The sequence below is a fragment of the Homarus americanus genome, unplaced genomic scaffold (assembly GCF_018991925.1).
Source record: "Homarus americanus isolate GMGI-L3 unplaced genomic scaffold, GMGI_Hamer_2.0 scaffold41807, whole genome shotgun sequence".
NCBI lineage: Eukaryota > Metazoa > Arthropoda > Malacostraca > Decapoda > Nephropidae > Homarus > Homarus americanus.
Genome location: NW_024717057.1, coordinates 5,985 through 22,751, shown reverse-complemented (window position 1 = coordinate 22,751; position 16,767 = coordinate 5,985). Strand labels below are relative to the sequence as shown.

The 16,767-nt window shown below is 40.0% G+C and overlaps 1 protein-coding gene across 1 annotated transcript; it reads right to left on the bottom strand.

Moving 5' to 3' along the window:
* Positions 1 to 925: 925 nt before the first annotated feature.
* On the bottom strand, positions 926 to 14,386 carry LOC121858786. Its single transcript, XM_042355422.1, has 7 exons — positions 14,320 to 14,386; positions 13,255 to 13,379; positions 11,947 to 12,066; positions 10,804 to 11,036; positions 10,137 to 10,265; positions 2,103 to 2,280; positions 926 to 1,213 (listed from the first exon to the last, which is right to left on the bottom strand). The coding sequence occupies exons 1-7, from the start codon at positions 14,384 to 14,386 to the stop codon at positions 926 to 928; spliced, it is 1,140 nt and encodes a 379-aa protein (XP_042211356.1).
* Positions 14,387 to 16,767: the final 2,381 nt, after the last annotated feature.

Here is a 16,767-nt window from a genome sequence, read left to right as displayed (position 1 = left end):
AAACTAGTACTTGTTAAACAAAGATTATTTACTCGACTCATAATTTCGTAATTATAAATGAGACACGAAAAAATATTGTTTGGGTAAATCAGGAAGTAGTCTGTATTTTATCTATCATCTCTCCCTAGCCCTGTGGTAGAACATCTTGTGGTTGATTAGAAGATCACACTGGGGATGATGAGTCACTGGAAGTACTACTAAACCATTTGGCAAAGTGACCGACCAATTAATATTGTCAGGATTTAGATACACTTAATGAAGCTGAACTTGAAGGCATGATCCCATAAACCGAACACTTTTTATGTGATTATCTTTACTTGTCCTTGATGGTGCATATAAACAGTAATTTTAATATTTTGTACACTTGTAATTTCTTCGGACGATAGCAAACACCGACTTCATTTTTACAGCTTAATAGTTATTTACGTATCTATCTTTGCTCCTGCTTCATTTTTTGTGGGTACCATAGGACTGATGAGTAAACTTGTTCTAATAATTATAACAAGTGATCGCGGGCACGTTCGTGCCCTTGTGAGAGTTTGAACGCTCGTGACAGCATATAGCGAATGAGGGTGTGCCAAGTACGTAGACTTGCATGGTTAATTAGGGTGTGCCAAGTCCGTAGACTTGCATCGTTTTCCATCGTAAATAAAATTGTTATCTTATGCCTTCCTAAAGAAACCATCGACATGGGACCAGGTTTGTTCCACTCTATGAATTTTTTGCTATTTTGCCACCAAGTTTGATGAAAAACGATTGTGCCGTTTCGGCTGCCCAGAACAGACACACACACAGTCAAACAAACACACGCCTAGTCCTATAGTATGGAAGATAATCCTTCATTCTACTTTAATATGATATAAACATGATTTTATTTTTTTTCTTATTTTAACCAAACTAAATGTGCAAATATAGATTAAGCGCATTATATGTTAAAATAATACACATTGGAAATAAAACGGAAACATCCAATCACCAGCAGCAGGACCACAGGGGTGAGCAGCAGCGCCAGCAGGACGGCCGCCCACACCAAGTCAATGAACGGGTAGTAGAGCGACTGCCACTGTGGTTTGATACCCGGCTGGGCCATACTGAAGTCCAGAGACCCGTACTCGTACACCCACAAGTGGTCATAGCGCTCGAGACGTTCTGGCAATAAGATGTGGTATACTGGGGCGATGAAGGATACTCTCTCCTCCACAAGGTCTGTAACCTGTCAATATAATTGTATCACTGACACTAGAAAGTTATGCATCGTATATGTGTGTGTGTCACCTCTTCATAATGTAATCATTAATAATCATGCTTCATGTTCACACCTACTTAAATGGCATTTGAAATGTATGGCCAGTACGTTAAAAAAAATAACTCACCAGGTCAGACCCAGCACAAGGGGCGGGTCTGACCGTGGGAGCACAGCCTTCACAATGACGTTATGTATTTTGACAGGTGGTGCAGGACATTTTAAATATATTTATTCAAAAGTTTCATTCAGATGTAAGGTGTCACTTGTACTCACAACAGAAGAAAATGTCACTGGGAAATACAACTGTGTTGTTAAAATATTAGTTTCAATTTTCTAATGTGGTTAATTTATATATCTGATATTGACTTTTCTGTGAATGTTGACTCTGCACCCCCAGAAGAGAGATGGTTTCGTCTGTCTGTCCAACCGTCCCTTTTCTGTCCCCCTTCGTGACACTTCCTTAGCTATGCAGAAATCTACATATAATGTCTGATTTTAACCAAATTTATGAAGAAGCAATATATCCTTAAGCTCGTTGACGACTTCGTGTTTCAGCAAATTCTGACTTTATTTTGACGGAGTTACAACAGTTTAATCTTACGAATTGTGTATAATTATGGTATACCGTATATTTAAGTTATTTGATGAATGTTTATTGTTAAAAAGTAGTGCTTACAAGTTACTTAAACTTATAAATGAATGTATGAAGACCGCGTGAGACAGAACTTTACTCTACAAGGCTTTAGTTTTCTTGGAGAACTTCCCGGACAGAAATGAGAGCCAAGAGACGGTACGCTACATCCTCATAGTTAAGGATATTTAAAGTTATAAATGATGTCCATATGTTGTTTCTTACCTCTTCCCAGGTGGTGGGGCCGGGCACATTGTAGATGGTGAAGTTGAGAGCGTCAGCAATGGTCGCCAGCAACATGTAGTCAGTGCCGGAGTACTGTGTCGTGTTGTCAGGTCCCTTCACCTCGTCCCAAAACGGCGCGAACGGTATGGCGGTCACATTCACCTGGGCACCGTAGAATCTGAGGGGGTTAATTGGCGATTTAAACCCGCCCTATCGATTTCGAAAATTTACCCTTTAAAAAGACAGGGGAAAATACCACGCATGAACATATGCATTGAGAATTTGCATAAATAGATATTAACTAATACAGACGCGGGTATTTTTTAAAAAAGATGGGCAATTTTTCCCGGATTCGATGGTCCATGTTGGTTGTCTAGCAAATTAATGTCGGGGAGGTTCTGTTTCAGTCAATCAATGGCGAGTATTAATATTCCTTATCTTTCTCGCCAAGTTTTTCAGTTGTTCATTGCCTCTCCTGAAACGTGGATGTGTGTAATAATCGTAGTTATTCCTTTTCAGACATTGTTAAATTAATACACATCTCTACGAATGATGCATTCTTAGAAAAACTGCAACCTGTTGCCAGGGTAATAATCCCTATGTCTACAGAGAAGAGAAACGCAGTTAATAACACAAGATATTAAAGGATAAGTTTTGTTAGGTTAAGTTGTTAGTTTCGATTCTTTAACATCAAAATACCGTTATATTAGGTTAGGCTTAATTAATTGTTTTTAAAACCCTTGTGTATGTTGGTCTCTGTAAAGAATAAAATCTGAACTTCAACTGACCAAGGCAGCTTCACCCAAACATTTTCAAGTCTCCAACTACAACCTTTATACCTCTTTCCGTTCTAAGGGAGGTGTATGCACCTACTGCAACACACGTACACCTACAGCTAGACTCACGGCTCTTGAATCTTCTCTTTATGATGTCATCTGGCTCAAAATATCTCTTAACAACTATGACTATTTTTCTTTGTTTCCTATACTGTTCTCCCAACTCTACTAAACTAATTGGAACTTTTTGACTATCTCACTTCTTGCCATGAGTCGTTGCTATTCACACACCCCAACACCGAGATCGTCTACCTAGGGGAATTCACTGTGCACCACAGTGGCTTGGCTCTGCAAGAATGACCCAGGTGGAGTTGAGGCACTCTCGTTTTCCTTACTTAATGATCTGGAGCAAATAAACACCCCTGCACGTGTTCCATATCGACACGATCAACTTGATAACATTCTTGATTTTTGTTTTACCTCTAACCCCTCACACTATTCATACTCAATTTCTGCCCCATTACGGTCTTCTGATCACAATCTTATTTCTATTAAATCAAATTGGGCACGACCACCTCCCCCACCCCACCTCTAAACGCCAACTAAGGCACTATCGGAGGGTAAACCGGCGATCCTTGCGAGAATGGACGAGTTGGCGGTCGAATTTGTTGGTAAGATGGCAGGTCCATTGGTAAAGAAAATGATAAACTTCACTATGGTAATGATATTTTAAAATAAATTAGGTCAAAAAGTGTGTAAAAAGATGTTAAAGTTGTTAAAAATTCACGTGACTGCGAAAAGCTCTGTGATTGGTTGTGACGTCACTGACTATTGCGAGCCGCCCAGCCAGCTGTGATATATGTGTTGTTACTTGCAGAAATACAGGTCTTGTGGCCATATACAATGTTGATATATACTGTACAGGCATACCTGATTTTTAGGTTAAAATAAATTACTGCTCGTGTATCATCGCTTGTATTTACTTGCTGGATGCCAAAATGATGCAAAAGACCGATAACTCCAACATGGAAGTTTTCATCACTGTTTTCTATTTCACGTCTGGATAATGTATGTTTTCGTCACTGATGTTTATATTTAATGTTGTGGAAGGACTAGGGGCGACCATGACCAGGGGATGGGCTTGAGATGATCAGACAACATGTAGTAGTAGTTGAATGAGGGTGCGCCAAGTCCGTAGACTTGTAATTTAACGTGCTTAATAGCTGGATGGCCGAGTTCTTGATAATACTAACTATCATAATAACATCTACTTTTGGTAACATTCTTTCATCATCCTTGATGAATCCTGGAAGTAGTTGTCCAACCTTCTCGGCTGATCGGCTCTGTTAATAAATATATTTAGATAATTAATTGTGCTTTACTGTGCTACACAGTAATGCTATATTGAATATGTAAATATTACTAAGCACATTAACTAATTCAATGGATATTAGCTGCCCTTGCTACAAATTTCATAGTATAAACATTCCAAAAAATATTGGTATTATTTTGGTTTTGGTCATCTGGGTAACCTTAAGATTCTAACTATAGGATTAAGTATTTTAAACAATAAGACAAATTATTTCTATGGGATTTTAGTCGCAAAACATTTTTCGATCGCATAAGAAAATGCAGGTCATATGATAGGTTAGGTTAGGTTAGGTTAGGTTAGGTTAGGGTATGATGAGTTATAAGGTTAGCTTAACATACATTGGGGGCGGGGGGGGGTAGTAACTCAAAACTAGTGATTTCCGATAGAAATGAAGGTCTAAATCATTCATAACACATCGCAAACCATCAGAAAAACATAGTCTGCACGTCTAAGTAAAGGGATGACCACACTTTAAAATTTTCCCAATATAGCCTATCTCGAATATAAGCATCCAAATACATATGGTAGTCAAAGTAAAATTTTACCCATTCATTAATATAAATGATGATATATCTCAGTGATTCATTAGTTAATCATCAAAACAATAACAGCACTATGTTGTCATGTGTACCTAGCATCATGCATTCTCAAACAAAGTCCAGACAATGTCATTACTTCTAAATTGACTCGTATCTCCATCCTGCATCATTTGCAGGGTAGTGACGTCATTGCAAATGGCGGCCCTGTTTCTTGAGAAATAAACTTATCTCTACTATTAAAGCAGGACTTTAAACTTTTATTGCAAATTATTTATACCGTATCACCCTACGAACGTGGCAGGGAGTATTTCTTGTGTTTAACCAGAACCGTTAATTCGTCCATTCTTCTCAGACTTTCCTTGGGGTGAATGTAGCTTTTCCACTCGGGACGCCTCGGTATGTGCTGACAGCATTGCTGGGGTTATACAGGGTGGTATGAGTGCATTTATCCTATCTTCTACCAAAACTTCCACTTTGCAATCACGGTTTAATTGCTCCTGTTCTCTTGCATGTAGGGAGAGAGATAGGGCATCTAATATACTATAGGAATAGCCGTGTGTCTGTCTGTGTGTGTGTCTGTTCTGGGCAGCCGAAACGGCACAATCGTTTTTCATCAAACTTGGTGGAAAAATCGCAAAAAAAATCGTAGAGTGGAACAAACCTCGTCCCATGTCGATGGTTTTTTTAGGAAGCCATTAATTAACCATTTTATTTACACTGGAAAGCGATGTCGCTGTATGCTGTCAGCCGGACGGCGAACTGGGCACGAAGGGCTCACGATCACTTGTATCAAGTTATGAAACTATCTCCTCCTGTTACCCACTCCTCTTTCATTACTGCTAGGAATCGTTGTAAGGCTATTCTTCGTAGGACCAAGTGGAATTTTATTGAAAGAAAGACCGCTGACCTGACTAACTCTTCTTTAAGTATATCCAAAAACATCTGTAATAACTACCGCACTCCCTCTTTTCCTCCTTTCTTCCGACCTGATAACTCTATAGCCAGCTTTCCCCCCGAAAAAGCCAATGTCTTTGGCACCTTATTCTCCTCTAACTCCACCGTAGATGGTTCCAACTCTATCCCTCCTACTCCTGCTCCTCCTACTGAACGTATGCACTTTCCTGTAATCTCTACTCGTAGGGTTGCTAGTGTGTTATCCAGGTTGGATGTGAGCAAGGGGCATGGACCGGACAGAATACCCCCTCGTGTTCTGAGGGAGTGTGCTGAAATTCTAACCCCCGTGCTTGCTCACCTCTTTCGCTTATGCCTCAAAACTTAAATTTTTCCTTTTTCTTGGAAGCATGCATTGGTTCAGCCCATCCCGAAGAAGGGTGACCATTCTAATCCTTCTAACTATCGCCCCATTGCCCTAGCTTCATCCTTCTCTAAGATTTTCGAAACTATCTTAAACTCTCACTTTTTCCGTCACCTTGAACGCTTTTCTCTTTTGTCGGATCACCAGTATGGCTTTCACCAGGCGAAATCTACTGGTGATCTGCTCTCCTACTGCACGGATCTTTAAGGTCATCCTCTTCTAGGGATTATGGGGAAAGTTTCGTCGTGGCCCTTTACATCTCCAAAGCATTTAACAGGGTATGGGACAAGTCTCTGCTTCTCAACTTCCCTCTTATGGTTTCTCTCCCCCACTTTGTTCTCTCATTTCTAGCTTCCTTGAGAACTGATCCATGGCAGTTGTTGTCGAGGGATCGACCTCTCGCTCTTTCTCTACCAATAGTGGTGTCCCACAGGTTTCTGTTCTTTCACCTACTCTCTTCCTTATTTTTATCAATGATTTACTTCACACTACGATTAATTCTATCCATAAATATGCTGATGATTCAGCTCTTCACATTTTTTCCTTCCCCCGAATTCTCAAACTAGATCTGTTTCTCGAACTGATATCATTTCATCTATCAATGCAGATCTGTGCAGCATCTCCGAATGGGGAGGTAGAAACTTGGTTAAATTCATTTGTAATAAAATTCAATATTTACCCATTACACTTTCCAAATTAGATGATCTCCCACCAATCACATTTCAGGACGCAATCATTCTGCCAAATTCTAAAATAGATATGCTAGGTCTCACCATTTCCTCTAATATGTCATGGAAGCCACACATCCACAACATTGCTAAAGCTGCCTTCCGAAAGCTGGGAATGCTGTACAGATGCCGTAGCTACTTTACTCCTGAGCAGTTGCTTCAAGTTTATAAGGGATTCAATCGTCTTAACTTGGAGTCCTGCTCTCATATCTGGGGTGGCTCTTCTTCTGCCCAGCTGTTAGATAGGGTGGAATCAAAAGCATTTCGTCTTATTGACTCTCCTCCTTTAGTTGATAATCTTTCTTCTATTTCTCTCCGCCGCAATGTTGCTTCACTCTCTCTCTTTTACAGGCACTTTAACGGCATATGTTCCGTGAATTTGGCATCCTGTGCAACGCCGGCAAGATCCTTGGCTCCTAACATTCGTCTTGCCCGCAGTGCTCACAGTTTCTCTGTGGATGTCGGTCACACGAGAATAACCCGTTATAGTACATCCTTCTTTCCTCACACAGCCAAACTGTGGAATGCTCTGTCTTCTTCTGTTGCCATACTCTTACAATCTGTCTCACTTTAAAAAGCTGGTTTTCCGGCATCTTCGTGGTGTAGATTAATATGATCTTTTTCTTTTCTATTTTTAATTTATTTTTACTCTTATTTTTTCACCCCCCAGGCCCCGTTGTGGGTCGATGACCTGTGCCCGGGTGGCCTAATCCCCGTAAGAGAAAACAAAATACTGTGAGGGGTTAATTGCTGAGGCATTTACACAGCAAAATGAAGGCCAGAAATGATTAAAACACATAAAATTTAATATGCATTTACCGTTGAGGGTAAAAAAAGTCTTGCTTTATGCAAATCTCTTGGGAGAGAACATTCTTATGATATACTGTAAGTTTAATCCTAACACACCTAAATTTAATAAATCTGTACGTTACAAAGAAAAGATGAAATGTGTATATTTTGTTGAAGATTCATTTCCAAAGATAGTGCCCGTGATAAATAATATAAAAGTTAATTGACAGGAATCTTTACTCGAAACATGTAAGTGAGGCACATGTCTTATTCTCGTGAATAAGCAACTCCTTCAGTTTATGATGATGATGATGATAATGCATTAAAGTGGCAAATGGCTTTGCCCTGGGAAAGGAGAGGAGAGAGAGAAGGAAAGCATAGAAACGGGAAGTAGAGTAGGAGGGGGAGATAGCAGGTGGGCTGTCCACCTAGCTGAGACGAGTTGATAGGTTGGGGTGGTGGCCGCACGCAGCAGACGCCCGCCCGCTCAAGGGAGGCAAGTGAAGGGGGAGCTAAGCTAGCTAGGTATTCATTAGTGTAATGGGTGTTAATTTATGTTTGCTAGATGGTGGTGTTATTTGTTCACATATATGTGTAAAGTGGGTCTTGTTCTTCGATATTAGCATGGAGGCTCCTGGGCCACGAGCTGTGTGTTTTAGTAGTTGCTTCCTCTTTTAACTGGGAGAATAATGGGTCCTCCAACTCTTCAAGTTTGCTCCATATTCTCTGGGCTTGGCTGTGTGTACGTGTGTTCAGTGGTTCGATATCGTATAATTCGTGAAGTTCTTGTATTTTGGCGGTGTATGGGGGGAGTTGTTTTGATGCTCTACGGATAGCTTTGTTTTGTACTGATTGAAGTTTAAGTTGGCTGGTTTTGCTGATCGTGCTGTGTGGTATTGGTGGATACTGTAGGTGGGGGCGGACAAGTGCTTTGAATAGATGTAGTTGAATTTTGGTGTCCATTTTGCTAAATCTCCGTAGTTTCGTGAGTTGTGATTGGGCAAGCTTTTTGCGTTGTGTTATGTGTTTTGCTATGCCTGTTCTTGTTATTGTGAGTCCCAGAATTTTGCCTTCGTTGGAGTAGTGTATAGGTACGTTGTTGACTGTGATTGGTGCTGGGTTTATTTTGGCAATGTGTATGATCTTTAGTTTCTGTGTATTGGTTTGTATTTTCCACTTTTTTTCATATTCGTTGATTTGTTCGATGGCGTGGGCTGTTTTTCGTGCCATCATCTGTTTGCCCTTGCCTGGATGTCGGATAATTTGGGTGACGTCATCAGCATAAGCTACGTATTCTCCGTGTGTAGGAGGTGGCATGTCCGCCGTGTATATTGTGTAGAGTGTGGGCGAGAGGTTACTTCCCTGTGGTATTCCGCTGTATAACTTGATGCTTGGGCCTATATGGTTACCAATGATAATTTTGGCCTCTTTATTGTCAAGGAAGTTACAAAGAAAGGAAGTAAAGTTGTTGGGAAGTTCTTGGGTGGTAATTTTGTATTTGAGCCCTAGGTGCCAGACCTTGTCGAATGCTTTTGCTACGTCCTTTAATACTACGTTACATTGATCCCTGTTGTGCATTGCGTTTGCTATGTTTTCGTAAATTAGGGCTAAGGCTGTATGGGTTCCTCTGTGTTCTCTAAATCCGTGCTGCCTGGGGTTGTATTGTTTCTTTGACTGTACGACGCAGTGAACAGTGGCTGACCAAGAGTGCATAGCGACTAGGCTGCTCCGAGGAAATTGTTCACCACGTCCATACCAAAGTGTAGTCCGTAGCGAGGATCATTTGAATGAGGCTCATATTTGCACGAATAACTGTCCACTTGAAATTAAAATAGTTTTGTTTTCAAGTTATTGTACTGGTCTGGGAGGGTGATGTAGTGCCTGTGAAACAGAACCTATCATATAGTTCTTTTTATGTTGTACTGAAGTGAGCGAATGCGATAGAGAACTGTATACGTATGTAAATCTTTATATCAGTCAGCTTCTGTCTTGTGGTAATATTATTCTAGATGACTTCAGAACGATCATTGATGATTAAGGATTAGGAATCTTAGAATTGATGAAATCTGTAGTCTTCAGTTTGAAGTAAATAAAAGGAACTTGTCTGACTGCCAGAGACTCTCCAGAAGTGATGAGATTAAGGGGATACAGAGTTCGACAGTTCCTTTGAACACATTCGTTGTTCCCTGAATCCTATAACAAAACTGAAAGAAACTCAGACTATGATTCTAAGAGTCTGCATACTTAGAGATAAGAGGATGGTATTTACGTGCTGTAGTATGCAATGGCAGTGTTAATACAATGTGAAGCGCTCTTTTTTTATTATTTTTTATGCTCTCAAATATTATCTGGAAACATGAATGATTAATTTCTCATGATGACAAAACAAAGGTACGTACACGACCATATATATAAATATATATATATATATATATATATATATATATATATATATATATATATATATATATATATATATATATATATATATATATATATATATACGCATAATTACTTGGAGAATTTACAGGAGAATAGAGAACTGTCCGGTTTTGGGACGAGGCCGCGTTCCGGCAACCAGGAGGCAACTCTCACCACCTGGGCTCCCTCTGGACTGTATGGCAGGTGGGTGTACATCCTGACCCTGTCCATGGCATGAGAAACATTGTATTAATAACTGAATCTTTATGTTACAGGTTATCACAGAAATCTTTTCATAATACATTGATATTTATAACTACCTTCACTTTTACCATAAGATGTTCGACTGTATATTGAATGTGATTATTAAAAAAATTCAATGAAGTTTATATTATGACCATATAAACATTAGGCTAGAACAGGGGTCACCAAACTTTTTTCACAGTGGGCCGGATAACTGAAAGAATGACGAGCGCGGGCCGCATAATCATTCTGTTCAATACTTGCAAGCCAGAACGAAAGCTCTGGTAACGTCAGAGCGTAGGCGGAGCTACCACGAGCCGGGGAAGGACTTGGGATCCGGCCCGCCGGCCGTAGTTTGGTGACCCCTGGGCTAGAATAACATGAATTGTGTATATTACCTGAGGTTGGTGTGTGTGTGTCCTCCAGGTTGAACAAGATGGTGTTCATTGTGTATATTACCTGAGGTTGGGTGGTGTGTCCTCCAGGTTGAACAAGATGGTGTTCATTGTGTATATTACCTGAGGTTGGGTGGTGTGTCCTCCAGGTTGAGGAAGATGGTGTTCATCATGGAGAAGGTCCAGTGGGAGGACAGGAGGGAGTGGAGCTGTGGGAGTGGGAGGCTGGTGACCACCAGTAGCTTGGTGGCCCACACCAGGAGGCGACCCTTGAGGGACCACTCGGCGAAGGTGTCGAGGAAGACCGGGTCGTGACTCACCACCACCACCAGCACACACCGAGACCCCATTCTCACCTGTGTACGACCGGGTCATTAATAACCATCGCCACCCACACCTGTGGCTTGCGGAGATCATGACTCAACACCACCATTACTTGCATCTGTGATAATTATCTATGTGTTATAATTGACATTTGGATTTATAACTGTACTGTAAGGCGAAAGGAATTTAACAGCCTTAACAACAATAATCTGAGTGTAACTTACCTAACAGGCAAGTAATATAAGTGGCCTCCTTTCCTCACTAGTTGTGAGACTTGTTTATGTACATTTTTTTTAAAGAAGGAGTCATGCTTCATCCCCAAAAGTATGCCACTTGGTAAGATGCCATGACTGTGCTTTGTGACCCTTTAGAAGTATATTTTTGATCGAAGCACAAATCGTGATCATTGTGTTCGATGAATTTTGATGGGCTAAAGTGATTCCGGGACAAAATTTTGCATTCAATTTATATCACATAAATGTGCTTTGGAACATAAATTCTAATTGTTTTCTTTCTTTATTTATTTTTTCCCATGGAGACAATATGGCGTATTGAAAATCATTTGAGAGCCGAAGGCGTAGTTCCGTTGTTGAGGTCAGTGGCGTGGCGCTACATACCACCAGGAATCAGCTAAATAAATCTGGCTCAGTTCTACAGACTAATCCAGCTAATCCCTGGCAGAACGAAAGCCATATTTGGATCAGGTTGGAGGTCAGGTTAAGTTGAAGAGATTAGTTGGTATCCTTATGTAGGCAAAAGCCAAGGAGGATATCTTGGTTGCCTTAAACTTTATATTATCTGAGTGGAACCTGGTGGAACAGGTACGAAACTGAGATACCTGTGGAACCTTGTGAAACAGGCACGGAAAGGACATTCTTATAAAGCCTGGTGTAACAGGTACAAAATTGAATTACCTATGGTGAAGACAGGAGAGTGACCTACCTGTCGAGCCTGGTGAAACAGATGGGAAAGTAGCGCTTGTGTCACGTTTCGCTCTTGGCCTTCCAGTGTCACCTCGAACACCCCCACACCCCAGGGGGTCCCTTGCACTACACTCTCCTCCTGAGAGAAGCGATATAAATTATATATAAAAGCTACTAATTTTGCCTCAAAATGGCTGGAGGGTAGAAACGGGCGCTCTCGGCAATGTAAAGTTTGGTAATTAAGCTCATGAAGGTTTAACCATACAGTGGAAAAAAAAATATTATGTCCAGAGAAAGAGGGACGAAACCTTGTAACCCACCTCAGGCCTGTGTAATATATGATGGTCCAACCCTTCCTTTAAGAAATACACCAAGACCAAGGACTACAGCCCTCGGAGTTGATCAAACAGTCAAGTGTGTAAGAGAAAAACTGCTACAAAGAAAATCTCAGATCACCCATCAGTGATCAGGAGGTTCAGTAAAACAATTAATTAATAGGAGAGTTAGAAGATATAGAAGAAAACTTAAGTAAAATATTATTAGTTACAGGTGATAGCAGGTGGAGGCTACATAAGAACATACGGCAGGTGGAGGCTACATAAGAACATTCAGGAGATGGAGGCTACATAAGAACATACAACAGGTGGAGGTTACATAAGAACATACAGCAGGTGGAGGCTACATAAGAACATACAGCAGGTGGAGGCTACATAAGAACATACAGCAGGTGGAGGCTACATAAGAACGTACAGCAGGTGGAGGCTACATAAGAACATACAACAGGTGGAGGCTACATAAGAACATACAGCAGGTGGAGGCTACATAAGAATACAGCAGGTGGAGGCTACATAAGAACATTCAGGAGATGGAGGTTACATAAGAACATACAGCAGGTGGAGGGGAGGCTACATAAGAACATACACATAGGCAGGTAAGAACACATATATACAGCAGGCTACATAAAACATACAGCAGGTGGACATAAGAACATACAGCAGGTGGAGGCTACATATGAACATACAGCAGGTGGAGGCTACATAAGAACATACAGCAGGTGGAGGCTACATTAAGAACATACAGCAGGTGGAGGCAGGTGATACAGCAGTGGAGGCTACATATGAACATACAGCAGGTGGAGGCTACATAAGAACATACAGCAGGTGGAGGCGACATAAGAACATACAGAAGGTGGAGGCTACATAAGAATATACAGCAGGTGGAGGCTACATAAGAACATACGGCAGGTGGAGGCTACATAAAAAGATACAGCAGGTGGAGGCTACATAAGAACATACAGCAGGAGGTGGCTACATAAAACAAACATCACCTTGAGGATGGTGGAGGGTGAGGTGGTGCCATCTGTGAGGAGGATGAGGGAGCAGGTGGGCTGAGACACCGCCTCCAGTACGGCGCCCACAGCACCACCTGCAACTGACAACAAGTCTCCCACACCTGAGAGAGAAGTAGTGATTTATTTATTGTTATATTACAGGTGTACCAAATATAATTATTGTGTATTATATGTATTACATGCAAATATGTAACATATGTATAACACACACAGTGTGTGTTGAGTCCGTACTTTGAATTATTGTTAATGCTGGAACTTTTGGAGATAGTTTGGATGATATATGGAAGAATTGACTATATATATGGAAGAATTGACTATATATATGTGAGAAAAGACACGAAATTTTAATGAAAAGTAAGTGTAAGTAGAACATTTGTGCTAATAATCGAAATTTATTTCCAGGTGCTTAGGTCAAACAGAGCAGGTAAGCTGTACCGCGTCTCAAAGATCGAATTATTACGGAGGTCCTTGTTAACGACAGTAACCGGAATATTTGTGTGATTATGAAGAGAACATTTTTTACGCATAAATTGGATATAGAAATGTTCTTAAAAGTTGCCAAAAGAAATGAAAGATGAAGTTAGGTTTCACTTCTTTACAGTACAATGGAGAATGTTAACTGAGCCTAAAGCTATGTTTAGATATAGTGTTGGGGAGATGTGGATGCCATGTTGCAAACATAGACTGGTAAAAAGGAGGTTAACAACTGGACTGGGAGTTTGATTATTGGCTGGCTTAAGGGTTCAGTTTTACCAAGTAAGGAACAAGTTATAACAATAATCCCGGCAGTGTCAACTAGAAATTGTAAATATAAACAGAAACTATATGTAGTGGTTCGAGTGTCTGGCCAGGAACACGACGAGGATTATCCTTAACCGGGCATAACTCAAGGATGATCAGACGTTTGGGTGGTTCATGACTGAGATGGGGAAGATGACTAGCGGTGAGCATGAGGTCAGTAATATTGAATAAGGGTCGCGGTAGAGTTATAGACTTATCACCTGGCAATAGGTTGGTCATCAATTTGGTGTTGCTACATACCAGAGGAACTAAGCTGCGGGAGGATGCTGGCAGCGGCTGTGGTGACCACCACCATCACCAGCAACATCTCTCTGTCGCTGATAAAAATACTCAAGATTAGACTTACAACAGTGTATGGAGACCACATGAGAAAAAGTTTTTCATATTATCTGTGCACATTAATGCTAGGATAGTATATTGTGGCTTGTATTACTTAAGGGAGTTTAGCAGTGTATGATAACGTTAAGTAGATATATTTTCCTTTAGAGTGTATTAAAGTGTAAATTATTCTTCAATTTTTTTTCAACGAAAGCGTTTGCGTGTGTGCCTTAGATTAAATCTTGTCTGTAAATTAAAGAAATGCTGCGGCAGAGTGGATACATCAATCCCCTCCTATCCCGAGTGTTGCTGGTTAGATCCTGGAGTAAACCCAGGCCACTTATCTGCAGATAGGTACTCAACTTTATAATTGGAAAAGTGTAGGCGGTTAGAGGCAGTGCCAGTCGTGCTGCCTACTTGTGTACTGAAGTATTAGTATAAGGTGTTGTGTATCCACATTAATCCTAACGGGCCTTCATGCCTAAGGATCCATTGTTCATAAAACACATGACAAATGGTTGGTATCATCAATTTTAAACTTGATTCAGTTATCAAGGACGAAAATCTTTTGGTCCCTATCAAATATAAAACAAAGTCGATGGACATTTCTGACGATTATTTTTTTTGTTAATGCCAGGCTGAGCGAATCTGAAGCGTAGTAGTTGGTCCATCCAATAACCAGCACTAGACTGTTACAAGGTGTATTTTACACATTTTATTTATATCTGAAAGCTAATGAAGTTAAGTTCTTCAATTATTTTCACATGTCTTCTACATTTGAAGAATTTGTGACCAAAATGAAAGATGGGTTGTATTGACGTTGGGTTGCTTTAATTACTAACATTTCGGAAAAATCATTGTCCATCATCAGAACCAATAGAAAACAGACAAGATGTTTGTGTTTTCCCTGGTTCTCCTCTTGTTTATATATATATATATATATATATATATATATATATATATATATATATATATATATATATATATATATATATATATATATATATATATATATATATATATATATATATATATATATATATATATATATATTTATTTATTTATTTATTTATATTTCATGTAGATCCACAATGAAAACGTGGATAAGATAAATCTTGATAAAATCACACGGGAAAAGGGAAACAAAGGAGTACCTTAGCCTTCAACTTTATTCAAGACATTTTTAGAGGCAACTGGATTACATGGACCATCACTAAGGTTTATTGATTTTAATTCCTTAATCAAACTACCTTCAACCAGAAGTCTTTCTGCGACACAGGATGATTTGAATACTGTACTTCGAAGCTTTTTTCCCAAGCAATTGGATGATTATTATTCCTAACATGAACGAACAGGGCACTGCTTTCAGATGCTGTTCTCATATTGTACTTATGTTGTCTGATTCTGAGCTGCAATGTTTTTCCTGTCTGTCCTACATAATTACAATTACATTTGCTACATGGAATACAATAAACACTTCCATTTACATTCAAACTTGGGCTACTTTTTATTAACATATTAGTAATAAGAACATAAGAAAATAAGGAGTCTGCAATAGGCCGGTTGGCCTGTGCATGGCAGCTCCTGTCGAGATTTACTACCACTCTCTATCATCCATGAATCTATCCAGCCTCCCTTTGAAACTTTCCAGCGTTCCAGCACTTACTACAAAGTTGCTAAGCTTGTTCCACTCGTCCACCACCCTATTTGTAAACCAGTTCCTTCCTATCTCCCTCCTAAACCTAAACTTATCCAACTTGAATCCGTTGTTCCGAGTCCTATCCTGCTCGGATATTATAAGGACTTTATCTATATCACCTTTATTGATTCCTTTCACCCACTTGAATACTTCTATCATATCTCTCCGCATTCTTCGTCTTTCTAGGGAATGCAAGTTTAGTTTCTTTAACCTATCCTGATATGGAAGGTTTCTAAGTCCCGGAATCATTTTCGTCATTCTTCGCTGCACCGACTCTAGTGAATTGATATCCATTCTATAATAAGGGCACCAGAACTGAACCGCATAATCGAGGTGCGTCCTGACTAGCACAAGATATAGTTGCAATAAGACCTCTGCACTCTTATTACTTACACTTCTAGATATAAAACCCAATACTCCGTTTGCCTTATTTCGAACATTAACTCACTGTTTTCTAGGCCGTTGGTCCGGGCTTACAAGTACCCCTAGGTCTCTTTCACAAGTCGACTTCTCTAGGTTGATGTTGTTAAGGCTGTATACATTGACAGTATTTGTTCTTCCAATATTAAGTACGCTGCACTTGCTGGTGTTGAATTTCATTTGCCATTTTTCAGACCACCCCTGCAGTTTATTTAGATCCTCCTGTAATGCATTTGCATCCTGACCTGAAT

Bases quoted from the DNA above. Each gene is read 5' to 3' on its own strand.
- LOC121858786 (XM_042355422.1), bottom strand. From the start codon at position 14,386: ATGTTGCTGGTGATGGTGGTGGTCACCACAGCCGCTGCCAGCATCCTC. The intron at 12,067-13,254 runs GTGATGTTTGTT...CGCTTCTCTCAG, and splicing joins CACCCTCCACCATCCTCAAG to GAGGAGAGTGTAGTGCAAGG. The intron at 10,266-10,803 runs GTAATATACACA...TGCCATGGACAG, and splicing joins GACACACCACCCAACCTCAG to GGTCAGGATGTACACCCACC.